The following is a 17,140-nucleotide window of genomic DNA, read 5'->3' on the forward strand; positions in this document are numbered from 1 at the left end:
CTGAATTGTCTTTACCCTTCATTGAAAATTGATTGGTCACATTTGTGTGGGTCTGTTTCTAGACTTTCTATTCTGTTCCATTGATCTATGTATCTGTCACTTCACCAATTCCATGCTCTCCTATGTTTTTTTTTTTTTTTAATAAATCTTAAAATTGGTAGTGTTTTAATTTCCAAGTGTTTGGAGATTTTTCTGTTGTCCATTTGTTATTGGTTTCTATTTTAATTCCATTATGGTCATAAAATATACTTTTTATGATTTTAATTTTTTTTAATGTGGTGATTTCTTTCTCACATGGTCTGTCTTGGTGAATGTTCATATTCACCTGAACAGAGTGTGTTGTGTGTTCTGCTATGTTGTTGGCTGGTTGATTAATTGGATCCCACTGGTAGGTGGCATGATTCAATTCTTACCAAATAGGGGTCAGAAAACAATGGCCCAAAGGCTGAATCCAACCCATCACCTATTTCTATAAGTAAAATTTTATTTAAACACAGCCATGCTCATTTTATATACAATCTTTGGCTATTTTCATGCTTTAGTGGTGGTGTTGAATAGTTGTGACAAAGACCGAACAACAGCAAAGCCTGAAATGTTTATTCTCTGGTTCAACATAGCCACTCCTGTTGTTTTTGTGTTTGCATGGTATGTCTTTTCCCATGCTTCAGTTTTTAATCTACCTATCACATTACATTTGAAATGAGAGTATTCGGGGTACATAGGTCATGTGTTGATACATTCTTACCGTCCCTTTTAATTGCTATTCTTAGATCATTTACATTTAGTGTAATTATCAGCATGTTTGGATTCAAGTCTACCGTTTTTTGTTTTCTTATTATTCTCCGTTTTTGGTTGCTCTCTTCCCTTTCTTACTTTCTTTTGGATTATTTGAACATATTCATTTATTTGTTTATTTTTTTTCTGAGTGTTTGCCAAATGGGAGGAGAATTGGGGGGATGAATGAAGGGGGAGGGGATTAAGAGGTACAAATTGCTGGTTACGAAATAGTCATGGGGATGTAAAGTACAATATAGGGAATAAAGTCAGTAATAGTGAACATTTTTTAGCATTCCATTTTAAGTTGTTGTGTTTTGACATCACTTTACTTAGCTTTCTTAGTGTTTTTTTCTAACGATTACGATATGCACACTTCAGTTGTCACAGTCTACCTAGAATCAGTATTTTTCCACTTCAGGTGGAATGAAGAAATCTTACCACTCCCTCTGTCCCTTTATCTTTCCCCCTTACATTGGAGTGTCTTAGCTACATCCTCTGAAATACTCCTCATGCTCTATGATGCCTTGGCCAGAGCAGGGCTGCCCAAGTGAAAACAGAAAGCTCAGCACCCGTTCAGTGCACTCAGAACACTGTCTTTCCCCAGGCCGACAGCTGCTCTTACTGCCAGAGTCTTCAGATAGCTGCCTGATGACTTCTGTCCAGGTGCCGTGGCTGCATTCAGGCCAGGAGACAGGTGGCGTGTAGCTGCCCCATCCTACCTGTCAGTGCTTTGTGCTGGAACCAGGGAGCTCACGCTCTTGCTCCCATGAGCTCCCGTTACTGCCAACCCCATCCTCCCTCTCCGTATCTACTAACACTTCTGCAAATCCTGCTGTGTGACTCACTGGTCATGAGTTTGCATGTTGTTGGTGTCTGGCTACCTGCCTTTCTCCCCAAGGCCAATATCTGTGTCTCCTTGGTCTCTTTTTCTCTAGTCTCACTCACTTTTCTAAATATAAAAGGTCCCCAGTCAGTGAATGTTGAACACAACTGGATTTCCATGGTGTAGGCAGGAAACTGGTCACTGAGCCAGTGGGCTGACTGGCCGTGGGGACCAGGAGCCACGTGAGTTCCCTGGAGCATGTTTGTTCCTGGAAAGTCGACCCTGCTTTGCATCTGTCCCCTGACCCTGCGGGCTCCCTGTCCGTCTTCCTGCTGTCTCTGGAATTCATATACAGTTTTGGAAGGGCATTGCCAGTTAAAAGCCTCAGTGACCGTGCCTTTTTGTTCAACTGCATTTTCCTGGTCAGCTGGAGAACATAGGAGGAGCTCGGAGAATTACATTTCTTCAGGGAAAATCACAACACAGGCTTCAAAGAGCCGTGTGCCCTACTGTCTGTCCCTACTAGGAAGCAAGAGGGCTGAGGAAGGGGATCAGAGAACCCTGGAGAAAAGCATGCAGGACCCCTTCAGCCTAACCTGACGGTAGTCCAGCCTGAACACGGCCAGGCCTCTTAAGGTGAAGACGTTCCATTCCAACCTCCATGCAGTAAAGTGAAAATGCATATACACGCTAGACCAGCTCCTTCCCTTCTCTGTGCAAAGGCGTGCTCTTCAGTTAACCCCGTTCTAGGAGGGCGGCCTGGGCAGAGCCCGTGCCTGGTGTTCCGGACACTGTCAGACCCGCGTGTGCTGGGGAACATGTGGCCCACTGAGCGGCCCCCACCTCTCCTGTCTATTTTAGGAGGCGTGCGCTGCCCTGCTGGACCAGTGCCTACACTACGTGCAGTCCAGGGGCCCCCACAGCGCCCCAGAGAAGACCACTGGCGACACCCGTGTGGGGTTCTCCCCTCTCTGCCCGCCCCCTGAGCCCGCCACCTCCGGCCCCTGCCTGAGCCTTGTAATTGATGGCAGAAGTCTGGCCTACGCCCTGGAGAAGAATCTGGAGGACAAATTTCTCTTCCTCGCCAAGCAGTGCCGCTCGGTGCTTTGCTGTCGCTCAACGCCCCTCCAGAAGAGCGTGGTGGTGAAGCTGGTCAGAAGCAAGCTCAAGGCCATGACCCTGGCCATCGGTAAGAGTGCCGGCCGGCCAGGAGCCTGAGCAGCCCCTGTCATGTGTCTGCTCCCTCTGGTGGCCTCCTGCCACACTGTAAGGTGGGAAAAATGCTTCCTCACTCTTTTTTCTGTTTATAAAACCACACCCAATGCAGGAAAGCAGGCAGCCTGTTCTATACATAATGTTAGATTTGAAAGCCACCAAATAAAGTGGCAACAGTTAGAGCCACATATCAGGAGGTCAGTAAGATGGTGGTTTTAGAAGGCAGAGCTTACGCTGTTTCCTGGGAGGTGGCAGATGAACCATCTGCCGGCCCCGGGCCGTCAGCCACCACAGACGCCCCTGCACGCTCAGCATGAGCCAGGCCACTTACAGAGGAGGGTCTTTGCAGGGGCCTCTGGTCTCTGCACTGCCCGGGGTCCAAGGCTTCAGAATGCAAGAGGGCCCAGAGACTTGGCGGTGATCAGAATGCCCATTGCCTCTTGTCAGCTGAACTTTGCTGATTGTTCCAAAACGAGCACCTAACTAACTAAATTCATCCTAAAATATGAATAGTTGCTAAATTTTACATAATTTCCCTCAGCACTGTGCATCTACTGCTGGTTGGTCTTTGCAGAGGGTCAGCCTGGAAAGCCTTCTGGGTTTCCCCCGACCCCACCCCCACGGCCCCGCCCACATCTAGTGTAGGTACCACTCCAGTCTTGGTCAGGGACTCAGCAGCGCCACCTGCTGGTGAGCGCCTTGCAAGACAGCAGGCCACCAGGGAAAGGTGATCCCAAAACTGCCGGTACCAGTTTGGTCTTCCTGCATATAGAATCCACACCTCGGAGAGCATTGGCTCTGAAATAAAGCATCCTCACCAATCAGTAACAATTACAGTATTTTCTGCAAAAGGTCCGTGACAGCCCGTCCTTGTTGACATGGCGATTGCCCCCCTGTCCCTTGGGGCATGTCATCAGGACAGAGTTGTGGCCAGTGTAGAGCTGGGTCTGAGGTGGGGTGGCCTGAGCACTGTTGTCATGGAGACAGCTGTGGGAACCGCTGGCGGCGAGGGAGGGGGAGGCGATGGGCGCAGACCTGAGCAGTAAGCACACACTCAGCTGTGGCCTCTGGACCAGGCTGAGGGAAGACAGGCAGCTCCTCCGGGGGTGGGCCCCTCCTGAGGGAGGCCGTCCCAGGACCAGCTTTTCCCCGTGTGCCTGGAGTGGGCTTCAGATCTCCCTGAGTAAGCGCTGGAGGCAGGGGCTGAAGCGTGTGCAGCCTGGGTCTGCACCCTCACCTCTAACCTTGGTCCTCTGAGCTCCTGTCCTCGGTGGGAACATGAGGACATTGTCCGTCCCCCCCGCCCCCCTAAGGCTGGTGTAAGACATGGATAACAAAACGCATTTTCGCAGCCCGGTGGATGCCTGGCTCAACCCCTGAGTCATTGGTGTGTGGTATTCATTTAAGAAAATGGAGGTAAAGACCTGACTGGTCAGAAAGAAAAGAAAAAAAATAGAGTATCTAAAAGGAAAGTAGTGACCCATGAGGACTCTAGCTCATTTCTTTGACTGTGAGTTAAAGCTTTGGTGAGACCTAGCCCTGGGCGTCCCACGATTAATAAGAGAGAATGCTGTTACCCACCCTATCTCATTTTAAATGGGACATTCTGGGCAAAGCTGCAAAGAGTATTACTGCTTCACAGAATTTCAATTCAACAAATATTGACTGATCTCCGACGTTGGGCCAGACCAGGAAAGACCAGAAAAATGGCAAGAGAGAGATGTCCAATAACGTCAGTCTGACTTTGTATATCTGCACGCTTGGCATGTTTGAAACCTGTCACTCCATGATGTGGGTCCTTCTGCTGCCCTGTTCAAGAATGGTCACCATCACTGAGTGACAGTGACAAATTCTCTGCTTGCCTTTCCTCAAAGGTACTGCGAGCTCTGACCTGTGCCCTGGGTGGCTAAATATTTTCTGTCAGCAGCTTGACTGAATAAAGTGACGTGTCCATAATCGTACCCTTAGAGGGCCCCCAGGGGAGCACAGGGGCTGATGGGCTCGCGAGCAGGCGTGCGAAATGAACTCTGCCGTTTGTTGGGCAGAGTTTACCCTCCTTCTTTAGAAAACCTCCCACGTGAGTCTGAATCGGGTAGGCTGAACGTGGGAAAAGCCTGGCGTCCTTCCATAAAAGACGCTCCATGGCGAAGGTGATGGAGCGCCTTTCATTGTGCCAGACACCGTGTTAAGCACGCCCTCAGTGTCTAAGCCACTTATGTCAAGTGCGTTAACTAAGAAGGTGACCATGCTGCCTGCTTTCTGAGACTTCTCAGCCCACGTTTGTCCTGACTGCTTAGCTCAGTTCTCCCAGAGCGGGCTCTGCACTGCCTTTCCTCACTCTGCCCCATGACCCTTTCCCAGGCCCAGTCTGCCGGGGAACCCATGATGATCCATCAGGCCGACATGACTCTGCACCTCAACTCAAATGCTTCTTCCTGCTGTGCTGTTTCTAGGGGATGGAGCCAATGACGTCAGCATGATCCAGGTGGCAGATGTGGGCGTGGGGATCTCAGGCCAGGAGGGCATGCAGGTAAAGACCCACCAGGTGACCAGGTGGCTCAGTCAAGCCTTCCCGCGGGCTCTGTCCAGCTGAGCTAAGGGCTGGCCTTTGGGGCAGCTGGTACTCACCTGCTGAGCACACAGCAGAAGAGGAGGTGGGAGGCGACCACGTGGCGGAGCCTGTGCGGTAACTATGTCTGCCTGTGCCTATTTTGTGAAGGAAGCAGACCAGAAACTCAAGGTGAGTCATCGCCTTCTCTCTGGCTTTGCACCTTGTCTTTGGGAGGCATTTTTTTTTACTGTTCCTGAACACGAGTGGTACCATTTTTGCAAAACTGCTGTTGAAACTGGGTGTCTCTGTAAAAACAGAACTCAGCCATCTTGACGCACATGGAAATCTCTGCCCTTTTCATTTGTCACCGTGTTGGTTCTCGACGTGTGATCCAGATGTTGAACAAATGAGTTAATTAAAAATGTACTCTTTTTGGATGTTGTTACTATAGCAATTTCCTACATTTGAGTCACTTTGAATCACAACCTTTTTTAATGGGGTGGAGACTTCAGGGACAAAAGAGTTAATTCTTTCTGCCTCTTTTAGCGTTGCCTCCATTACACCCCTTTCCTAGAGTGAAACGCTGACCAGCGCAGCACCTGACAACCCCGTATGCAGACAGAGGCACCCGGGCAATCCATTTGGTATGACAGCCACCAAGGCTGAGGATGTGCCTGGGAGGGGAGTGAGCTGTCACCACTGCTCACTTCCTCAGGCGGGAGCTGGAGGGACCTCTGATTTGGACCGTGTGAGAGATGCTGGGCTCGCCCAGCCAGAGGGCACGTGTGACTCCGCTCTGCGTGGGCGTAGCGTCTTGGGAGGATGCTGCTGGCCGCATCGGCCTTAAAGTGACACTTGTTTATGTGGAAAGTGGGGGTAAGGCCTGCTGCCTTCCGTACTGTCCTACGTGCCCAGGTCACCCAGGAGGTATTTCCCTGTGTGCATTCTAGTCAGTCCAGTAAGCGAAGGGACACCGTGCTGAGCCCTTTGGGAGGCGGGCTGTGTAGGAGGCCGTGGTGGCGGGACCCCAGGGATCTGAGCTGAGTCACTGAGGCTGCATGAGGTATGTGCAGCTCCTCAGCAGCCCAGGTGTGAAGGCTGTGCCAGGTGGGGGTCTAGAGGGGGCACAGGACAGTCTGCATCTCTGAGAGGCTGGGTCTTTGTGGGGTCGCCTGGTCCACTATGATGAGAGCAGCTACTATCCTGGCACTCGTGGAATGTCCAGAAAAGCCAGGAAGACAGATACGTATCTTAAATGGCCACGAAGAGTCGTAATTTCAGTAAGTGCTGAGAAAGGGACACACAAGTGTCTATGGTGTCACCTAGCTGGGAGCATTTAGGAAGCCACCGCGACAGAGGGCCAAGCAGTGTGTCTGGGCTGAGATTTGGAGGTGGGAGGCATGAGAGGCGGAGAGCTGGCCAGGTAGGCAGGGCCTCGGGCGGGGGTTGCTTACCTGCGGGTCTCCAGGCAGGGCTGCTTCAGGGACAGGCCAGGGGGTGGCCTCCCAGGCCCCTCATCAACTTCTCTCCACAGTTGTACCTTTTTTTTTTTTTTTTTAATTGGGGAAGGGGAACAGGACTTTATTGGGGAGCAGTGTGTACTTCCAGGACTTTTCCAAGTCAAGTTGTTGTCCTTTCAGTCCTAGTTGTGGAGGGTGCACTTCAGCTCCAGGTCCAGTTGCCATTGTTAGTTGCAGGGGGCGCAACCCACCATCCCTTGTGGGAGTTGAGGAGTTGAACCAGAAATCTTGTGGTTGAGAGCCCCCTGGCCCATGTGGGAATCAAACTGGCAGCCTTCGGAGTTAGGAGCACGGAGATCTAACTGCCTGAGCCACCGGGTCGGCCCCCTCCACGGTTGTCCCTTTGACTGAGTTTTTAGACGAACTGTGTTGAGGACAGAGAGCTGGCTGATGGTGTGTGTCTCCATGTCTGTGCCTAGCAATGAGAGGGTTTAATAAATGATTTTTAGAGGATGGATAGTGGAATAAATGAAGGAGGGGTTGGAGAATACAAAGCCCTCAAACCCCTGTATGTTGACTGGAAGAGGTAGAGAGGCAGTGTGTGCTTCGAAATCCTTAACCTGTGGTCCAGAAAGCAGGCGTTCTGAGGTTTCAGACTTCCCTGTCATGTACGATGGATGACATGATTCTATTGCACCGAAGGGACAATACCATTCGTGACCTTTTCCAGCTGTTATTTGAAAATAGGTAAATCAATTAAATTTTGAAAGGCAACTTACATTTGTGTGTGGAATACCCCTCTAAAGATAAGCAGACAGATAGGAATCTATCTTTTCCTGACATTTTCTTGGATTTATTTTTTTCCGTATAGAGAAGTTCATTATAGGGTGGGTTCCAAGTTATTCTGGGCACGAAAAATGTCACTTTGATGGCGTTTGCCTGGCCCAGTGAGCACGAGGCTCAAAGAAGTGAAGGGAACGTCTGTCCCCAGCTGTCTTTCCTGTCCATGGAGGACTCCTGCCATCCCCACTCCCTCCTGGTGATGTCCAGTGTCCTGCAGTGGCCGTCCTGGGACGGGGTTCCATGGAGGCCAGCCGAGCCGGGGACCTGGTCTTACTTCACACTCTGAGGAGAAGGACCCAAACGCCCCTCCCAGGACGGCCGACTGTGTGTCATGCATGCAAATGGGGCAGCTTTGTTCACTGTTGGCTTGAGATCCTAATGTGATTTAGATGAATGAAGCCTCAGAGGGTGGAGAATAGGAGGGAGACTGACTGCACGAGCGTCCATATTTTATTTTTGACTTGTTAAAGCGTGGGAGAGAAAAGGCAAAAACTAAAATCCAACAGTTACATGTATTTGGAATCTCAAATGAGTCCCATAAAATGAGACCCCTGCACTTGAGTGCTTCTGAGACTGAATTTTTGTTCAATGGAAGGAAGTAGTGAGGGAACAAGGGCCAGATAAGCCTTGGCCATCACACACATGTTGTGTTCGGAGCTGGGTTTCTCCATCCGTGCTTTGCCTTGTGTCTGGGGGGATGAGACAGACGTGAGGCAGAAGGAGGGGTCACCAAATAACGACATTCTCTCCCTTCCAAGGCAGTGATGGCCAGCGACTTTGCGTTGCCCCGATTCCGGTACCTGGAGAAACTGCTGATTGTCCATGGACATTGGTGTTACTCCCGCCTTGCCAACATGGTGCTCTACTTCTTCTACAAAAACACAGTAGGTGTTGGATGCCGCCAGTGTCAAAAGGCCAATGTGACATTCAGAGACCTGAATATGGCCATGGGCCGTCCCCAGCCCCCCAGCCTCTTATTGGTTCCGTCCTCGGCCCATGTGAACTTCTGCCAGGCCTGGCCGAGCATCCTGTCAGCTCAGAAGCTTAATTCAGGGCACATGAAGGTTCCTCAGGGCACCTCTAGGGGAGAAGGTTCTGGAAACAGGTGGAATGTCCACTTAGAGCCTTACCATGAGAAGTGAGGTAACCCTGAAGTCCATTGGTTTGCACATGGTCACACAGCTAGTTAGCTCAAGCGGTCAAGACCACATGCAACCCCAGTCCAGCCGGCCAGTTCCCAGGCTCCTAACCACTGTTGGTGTGCTTCTCAGGAGTGGCAGCTGCAGTGCCACACACAGCAGCCCTATGACCCGTGCTTTCTCTAGAGTGGACAGAAACCACATGACAAGCAGGAGAGTGACTGTTGGTCTTAGAACCAGAATTAGAGGAGTTAGTCCCACGCTGATGCTGGGTTTGAACGGCCTCTGTCGAGATGCACCCACACAGGAGGGGCCACCAGCACGGTCCTGCCACACCATCTCTTGTGCGGGCAGAGGCACCGCGTCGGGCCAGCTCACTCCGCAGCAGACCCTCCAGTTAGGTCACGCCCATCTGTCTCTCCAGGGCTCGGATCCCGGGTCCCGATCTGGTACGTGTTGTCCTAACATTTGGCTTCGTTCCTATTTGCTGAGCCCCTGGCAGACTGGTGTGTTTGTCCGTAGCCCTCAGACGGGTGCCACGGCCATGTCCAAACCCGCCCTGCTTCTACGTGAGGGCTGGACGTTCTGTTGAGGAGTTAGTTCCCAGGTTGCTCCTTGTCATCCAGCCTCTGCTAGCTTGTGGTCGGATGTGCAGACAGGAGACAAAATAAACTCTGAGGTACGTGATCATCTAGGTCGTCCCATGGACCTGCCATGTTGGCTACTATGCTCCAATGTCAAGGTCATCCTATAGCCTTCTGCAAAGGAAAAAAAAAAAGATACGTTTTTTATTTTACTTTGTTTTTCAAACTCCATTTTAAAATCTCCATGTAACTCTAAGCTGCCGTCAGTACACCTCTTGTTCACGTTCCTGATTGTTTCTTCTGGAGGCTCAGACCTACCTTTCTTGTCCCTTCTGCTCCTGCCCCTTCACTCTCACATGGTTTAAGAAGTGTCTTCTAGCAAATGAACACAGACACTCAGGACTAGTCAGGGTATGTCTGATTCGATAGGTCGGGTCCTGGAAACTAACTCAGATTAGGTTCTACTACGAGTCTGCCCAAGGGAGGCTGTGCCATGCCACCTCTGGCCTTGTCACGCTCCCTTCCCATCCCGCCTTGCATCGTCAGCACTGAGGCCTGGCACACGGCCACAGACATTAAGGATCCTAGCTCCCGAAGGTGCTTTGGATAAAGGTGTTCACTGTGCCATCTTGAGCAAGTTACTTGCCCCCTAGGGATTTTGTTTCTTTATCTGAAAGCAAATCAAAACATGGACATTGAGTTCTGCTGTCTGGAATTCCTAGTGAAAATTCTCAGGCATTCAACATTTCAGTTGCAAAAGAGAGCCACAGTGGCCACCTAGAATGGGCACAGCGAATCTGTCCTCACAGAGGGGACAAGGACGGGAAGAAGGGGCATCTGTTTTTGTTCAGAGTAAGACGCAGGGCCTGTTAACAGCACTTAATGTACTTGAGAAGCTCCAGGATAATCAGTGTGCCTCCCAGAGTGAGACATTCATTAGTTTTAGGAATAAGTTGGCCTGCCTTCCCAATAAAGAGCAGAGAAGAAAAGTTTCCATAGCAACTGTGGTTTGGAAGAAGGCTTTGTGGTACTACAGGGAAAAAAAAATCTCAATTGTCTACATACTTTTCCTCCTCTCTCTCTTGACTCCACTTGCTCACTGATGATTCATTAGGCTGAGCTGGTGGGTGAGAAGGACACTGCATGGAGAGTCCACGTTTGTCCCACTTCAGTGTGGAAGGGGGATGCTGCAGTGAGTCGTAGATTGAAACAGGACCTGGAGGCTGTGTCATCACAGGTTCATCAGTACAGGCCAGCAGTTTTTCTGATCTTCTGAACAAACCATTTTCAGGGCAAGAGACTGGAGGTCAGGGATGCTCAGTGACTGTGTCAGGTCGTAATGGTGGACAGTGACAGCTCCAGACCAACGCCCAGGCCGTCACCTGTGGTGCCCCCCAGATGGTGTTCTTCCACGATTCCCTCTTGGGACTGTCCACGCCCTCCAGGCCAGGCCCCACGAGGGGCTGAACATGTGTTCATTACTCACACAATGAACGTAGTCGGGGCATTTAACATCTTGGGCCCCAATTTGCTTTTCTCTAAATGGGGCAGCACACTGGCCCTGCGTGAGCCGGACACAAAGGAAATGGTGTGCTGCTAACAGCACAACCAAAAGCACGGGTGAGCGCCGAAATGCACCAGCTCGTTCAGCCTCACATGGCAGGTACCACTCGTGTGCCCGGCACGGGCAAGGACCCTGAGCAGAGGGGGTTACGTGACCTGTGCCGAGCTGCAGTTAGTACGGGTAAGAACGCTTTGCAGTCGCTAAACGCCTGTGTCCCCCACACAAGTGCACTCAGGCCAGTGGTGTTCCATGATGGTGTAATAGTGGGAAGACATCCACCCACCCAACCCCTTCTCCCACTGAGCATGGGCTTGAGGAGGCCGCCCAAGACCCTGGTCCTCCCTTTCCTGTGCGGCAAAGCAGGGGTAGCTGTAAGGACCAGCAGTAATGCCTGTGGCTCACTCGCTGGCCCAGTGCCCAGCGGGTGCCAGGGCTCAGCCAAGGCAGCGACCCTGCCACCATGCTTGTGTGGGAGTCAGTAGTTGCCCACCGTTCCTCATCCAAAGGGTATGTAACTAACCAGGGAGGCAGGATGTGGGATGTAGCAGAGGTAGGTTTGGTTGAGGGTCACAGGGAAGGGGTGCTGGGTGTTGGGGAAGGAGCCAAGGGTGACCCAGCCGGTCCTCTTGAAATATGATCAACCCCAGACCCAGCCGGACCTTTATTTTGTTTTCCATGAATGATCTGTGGCTCTTCAGGCACAAGACCTCATCCCTCTAAGGGCCGTCCCTGGGAATTGTGGGCACCCCTGGGGCTCCTTCATGCTCAAGGGGCCCAGGAGGGCCCAGGGGAAGGGGGTGGGGGAAGGAGGGACGAGGGGCAGCAGGGTGGACTGTGTTTGGAGGAGATCGCTGCCTATAAATTCAGTCCTTACAGTCAAACTCGGCCAAAGCCTCAGACCCCTTGGACGAGAACCTGCAAGGCCGGCAGGGAGCCCCTCGTGCCCACGCTTCCGTTCTTGCTTTCAGATGTTTGTGGGCCTCCTGTTCTGGTTCCAGTTTTACTGTGGCTTCTCTGCGTCCGCCATGATTGACCAGTGGTACCTGATCTTCTTTAACCTGCTCTTCTCATCGCTTCCCCAGCTCGTGACTGGGGTGCTGGATAAGAACGTGCCAGCAGATGTGCTGCTGACCGAGCCTCAGCTCTACAGGAGTGGCCAGAACATGGAGGTGGGCCCCCCCCCATTCACCTTCTGGAAAGTGCGAGTCCCCAGGCCTCCCTGTAAGCGGACACCCTGGGACAAAGCCTTAAAGTTCTAGACATTGCCCCTTGGGAGGACACAGTGAATTCTGTCTACCTGACTGTGCTCTGGAGTGAGGTGACTCGTACGCACCTGTCCACACCCATCAAGGTGTGTACAGGTAAATGTGTGTCGTGTTGTGTAGCAATTACACTCAATAAAGCTAAAAAGGAGGATTAAAAACCAGTATAGTGAAGTGGAAACTGTCCACACTAAGGCTGTGGAAGCCCGGGGAAAGGCCACTTGTGCTCTAAGGGTCACTGGGATAGCTGCTGCCAGAGCAGAGAGTCTTCTAAAACAAACCCCCCCAAAAGTGCTTTATTTTGAATGGGATTTAATGAGACGATAAAACCACAGGGAAACTGAAAAGACAAGTGAATCCAAACAGATGTAAATACGTGTAAACACGCCACATGGATTGGCATGCTAATTGCCAGCTACTGCCAGCCAGCCACTCAGGTAAACCTGGGGGCATCTCGTGGTCATCTGTGCAAAGGGAGTGGATCTCCGTCTCGGATCAGAGTCTGTTGGCTCACCAGCTGACTTCCCCTGTTCACCTCTGTTGACATTCGTTGGGTTCCCACCGAGGCAGGCAGGTGTCCCTGTCACCTGTCACCTGTCCCCAACCTCATCTCCTGGGAACAAGACGCAGGCAGTTTGTCCTACGGTTAGTGAACCGACAGGCCAGCTCCTTCAAGCTCTCAGTAAATGCTCCTTCTATCCACTCTGCCGTCCGAGTGGCCACTGCAGGGCCAGCTGCTCAGGGACGCACATGGTCAAGTCCAGGTGTCGTCACCCAGATACTGGAGGCTCCGTGAGCCGTAGCAAGGCCGTCGTTGACCTTGGTATCCAGCTTTTCGATTTTAACATTTGGGCACATTTTAAAATTCATGACTGAATTTTAAAAGGCTCACTTTTAAGAAACGTTCTAGGGAACCCACCCACAAAGGCAGGTAAAACCCAGAGAAAGCAGGAGCAGAAGAACTCGGTGGGGGGGCAAGGGATGCCCTGAATGTCAGATGCCCTTCCCTCGCTGGGGACGATGTGCTCATGCTGACCTGGAACCACTGTAGCCAGTCTTGTTGGCACCGTGCCTCTGCAGGCGCGTGTGTGGTGTCTGCTCACCGCTCCCAGGGTCCTGAGTTAGCACGTGGCCCTGCGGTGCCTGATGTGGGCGCTGATGGCCCCGTGGCTTCCTGGGAGTTGGGAGGGAGCACCTCCCTCTAACCGCGTGCTTGTGTCTCAGGAATACCGGCCCCGTACCTTCTGGGTGAACATGGCCGACGCTGCCTTCCAGAGCCTGGTTTGCTTTTTCATTCCTTACCTGGTGAGTTGGCAGCTGGCACAGTCGTTGCCGCCCGCTTCCTCCAGCGACCCCCAGACACCGGACACTGCTGTCTTTCAGGCCTACCACGACTCCGACACAGACGTGTTTACCTGGGGGACCCCCATCACCACCATCGCGCTGCTCACCTTCCTGCTGCACCTGGGCGTTGAGACCAAGACCTGGGTAAGAGCTGTGAGCATGATCCAGACGGTGCTCAGGCTGTGGGCCCCACATTCCCATGCAGACCCATGAGATCTAGGTTTTGCGCAAACAGGGGACTGCAAGGCCGGCGCGCTGGGATGCTGCACAGCGGCCAGGTGCCCTGGAGCCCCAGGTGGAGCTGCTGCCACAGGCCACACCTCACACTTGCGGGCAGCCCTTGGCTCCTCCCCACCCTCCCCCACACACCACATGCTGCCCTATCGCCCTCCTTTCCCTCACACCCCTGATGTCCATCTCCCCACCTGTGTCCAGGCTGGTCCGCAGCTTCCCGAGGCTTCCCCAAGCCCCCACCTGCCACCCGTGCCAAAGACCCATTTTCACCAAGCCCTTAGAACGTTACAGGCGCTTCCAGATGACCAATAATAGCCCTTTCTTTCTCTTTCCCCCTCAGACCTGGCTCAACTGGATGGCTTGTGGCTTCAGTGTCCTTTTATTTTTCACTGTGGCTTTTATTTACAATGCTTCCTGTGCCACGTGTTACCCTCCATCCAACCCTTATTGGACGATGCACACATTAATGGGTGACCCCGTGTTCTACTTGACTTGTCTCCTAGCGCCCGTTGCTGCACTGCTGCCCAGGTGGGTATCAGGGACGGTGTCCCCAAGTCCTAAGTGACCTCTGAGAGCAGTTCATTGCAGTGTTTTTGCCCTGTGCCCGTCTCAGAAAGCTCCACGTTGCACCCACGGCAGTAGCTGACTGTTTTATGTGCTTTTTCCAGATTGCTTTTCAGAGCTCTGCAGGGGAGCCTTTTCCCCACCCCACTTCAGCGGGGACGCCAGTTGGCCAAGAGGTCCCCCAAGAAATTCAGCGCTCCCAAAGAGACTCAGGGACCCCACCTGGGGGAAGCGAGAAATGACCCATCAGAGCCCAGAAGCGTCAGCGCCTCCAGGACCCACTCCCAGGACTGCACGTGGCAGGCATCCTGGCGCCGGCAGCAGCCAGCCTGTTCCCGAGAGGCCAGCGGGGAGCCCAGCGTGGTGGACGTGAGCGTGCCTCTGAGGGAGGCCCCAGGGTCCTCCGCTGCTCTGGAGAGGTATCCTGGGGACTCTAGGACACAGCCCAGCAGGCCAGCCCCCCTCTCGTCCATCTTCGGCCTGCCCAGCTTCAGCTCTCTCAGCTGGGTTTCCTCCCTGTCGCTGGTCAGTGGGCTGGGCAGTGTCCTGCACTTCTCCCGAAGTAGTTTACAGGTGGACAAGCAGGATGGCGAGTTCTTGCCCCACCCCCCACAGCCGGACCGGGACCTGTGTGGCCTCAGCAAGCAGGCCATGGACTACTTCTAGCAGCATCTTTCAGGACTGCTGCTGATGGCCCTGGGAACGGCCTTTTTTATAACATAGATGTTAACGTTATTTATGTTTATTATTTGCACAGAAGAGTTCTAGTGAGATGTATTTTATATGTTTCCAAGGATCACACAGGAAACAAAAGGTACCAAAAAAGAAAGTTTATTTTTTAACAGTTCTAAGTAGAGTATATTGAAAAAGAAAATTGGAGCTTTAATGTATATAAAAGTTTAAAGAAGAGTGACACTTGAAAAGTGTGTTTAGATTTATTTTTTCATCTCATTTTATAAGAAAATGCTGTATGGCTGGTTTTCTTCAACATGGTGACCTTTGCTGCCCCCACGTGTAAATGTGTGTGAGTGCAGTGAACCCCTGGTGGAGAGGGTAGGTGGCGGGGGGCGAGCACACAGCCCCCCACCGTCTGTCTCCCAATTCCCACTGTGTGGGAGGGCGGGGCCCCACTTCACCCCAAGAACACACATGTGAAGTTCACCGTAATGTTCAATTCTACGCAGGCATTTTGTAAAGATCACCTTGTAGGAATTGCTGTCCCTATGTAGGGTCTTGACTGTCAAAATCATAACAAGCAATAAACAAACTTCACTCTGCAAAGAGAGCGTGTCCCGTTGCCACTGTTGTGTAAAACTGTTAATATGTGATCCGACGAACATGTTCTGAGTACCGAGCACCGAGGGGGCACTTCCTCTTGGCGAGTACTTTCAGACACCATGCAGGAAACAGCTGGGTGACATGCAGGCTGCACGTTGTGACACTGGGTTACATACACCACAGTTCCTTGCACCAGGCCATCAACACCCACCAGACCCTTCCTGCCAAGAGGCCAGGCTTTTAAAGTGTATTTTTAGGCATTTGTCTTATGAGTCATTGTTTCTGTCCCTCTAAACAGAGAAAGGAGGAAAAATGATAAAAATCCAAGGCAATGATATACTGCTTCCTGTTCAGAGCCCTCTGTACATGTTGCCAGCAATTGTCACCTGCTCTGCTCAGCCTAGGATGTGGGGGAGCAGGCTGTGCTCCCCACTGCGGGTGCCTGTGGCCGCCCGTCCCACCCTCTGTGTTGGAACCAGATCACACGTTCCTTCCCTTGGCTGACTGCTGGGGCAGAAGGCCCACCCTAAATAACCTCAGAACCACCAGTGGGGTCCTGGGTATGGGCCTGTGTGATCTGTTCAGTGGTGACTCCCTGTGGACCTTGCTTTTGTCGTCTCCCCCGACCCCCACAACTGTGATGTATGGGGTGTGACTGAGCATGCGTTCCTGCACGTGTCTGTGTTGGGGGCGATGACTGTAGGGTAGTTCTTAGATCTGTCATCCCTCTGCACAAAACTCAGCTGTCAGGCCTGCCGGTGGCTCAGGTGGTTGGAGCGCTGTGCTCCTAATGCCGAGGTCACAGGTTGGATTCCCACATGAGCCAGTGAACTGCGCCCTCTACAGCTAAGATTGTGAACGACTCTCCCTGGAGCTGGGCTGCTGTGTGCTGCCATGAGCGCATGGCTCATAATACCAGCATGGGCCAGGGAGCTGAGTCCTACACAACTAGACTGAGAAACAATGGCTTGAACCGGAGTAGGTGGGGGGAAGGCGGAAGAAGGGGGGGGATATATATATAGTGGTACCTTAGTTTTCGAACGTCTCCATTGACGAACATTTCAGTTTACGAAGGCTGTAAATTTTATGGATCTATGGTATCATTAGATAGTAAAATTCATGCTAAATTTGCAGTTTTAGGGGTTGATTTTAAAGCTCTGGAATGGATTAATCCATTTTGCATTACTTTCTATGGGGAAACTGTGCCTTGGTTTTCGAACGTTTCAGAACTTGAACGGTCTTCAGGAATGGACTACATTAAAAAAATTGAGGTACCACTGTGTATATGTATTCTAAAAAAAAAAAAAACTCAGCTGCCTCTGGTCCTGCCCCAGGGAGCCCTTCTCCCTCCCAAACACCATGTGTGGGGAGAGAGTCCCAGAGAGCAGTTTCCAGGCTCTCGGCCTCATGTGGAAAGGTGCTGGCTTGGGTAGTAGACGGCCGTCAGCTGTGATTAGTTGACCATCAGCTGTTACCGGTTAGCCATTAGCCATTGATATAAC

General features: G+C 51.9%; 1 protein-coding gene across 2 annotated transcripts in view; it reads left to right on the plus strand.

The window, feature by feature from the left end:
- Nucleotides 1-15,641, plus strand: part of ATP10A (ATPase phospholipid transporting 10A (putative)) — a 111,811-nt gene extending 96,170 nt beyond the window's left edge. Inside the window, exons 14-21 of one of the 2 annotated variants that reach the window (XM_019753226.3) lie at nt 2,462-2,789; nt 5,269-5,345; nt 8,428-8,553; nt 11,925-12,125; nt 13,443-13,523; nt 13,602-13,706; nt 14,137-14,324; nt 14,465-15,641. In XM_019753226.3, coding sequence (XP_019608785.3) covers nt 2,462-2,789; nt 5,269-5,345; nt 8,428-8,553; nt 11,925-12,125; nt 13,443-13,523; nt 13,602-13,706; nt 14,137-14,324; nt 14,465-15,026 — 1,668 coding nt within the window. In that variant the 3' untranslated portion in view covers nt 15,027-15,641. The remainder of the gene's footprint in view (nt 1-2,461; nt 2,790-5,268; nt 5,346-8,427; nt 8,554-11,924; nt 12,126-13,442; nt 13,524-13,601; nt 13,707-14,136; nt 14,325-14,464) is intronic. The other variant, XM_074317770.2, reaches the window with a different exon arrangement.
- Nucleotides 15,642-17,140: the final 1,499 nt, after the last annotated feature.

The sequence above is a fragment of the Rhinolophus sinicus genome, chromosome 13 (genome assembly GCF_057876585.1).
Source record: "Rhinolophus sinicus isolate RSI-liver-muscle chromosome 13, RSI-T2T, whole genome shotgun sequence".
NCBI classification, from domain to species: domain Eukaryota; kingdom Metazoa; phylum Chordata; class Mammalia; order Chiroptera; family Rhinolophidae; genus Rhinolophus; species Rhinolophus sinicus.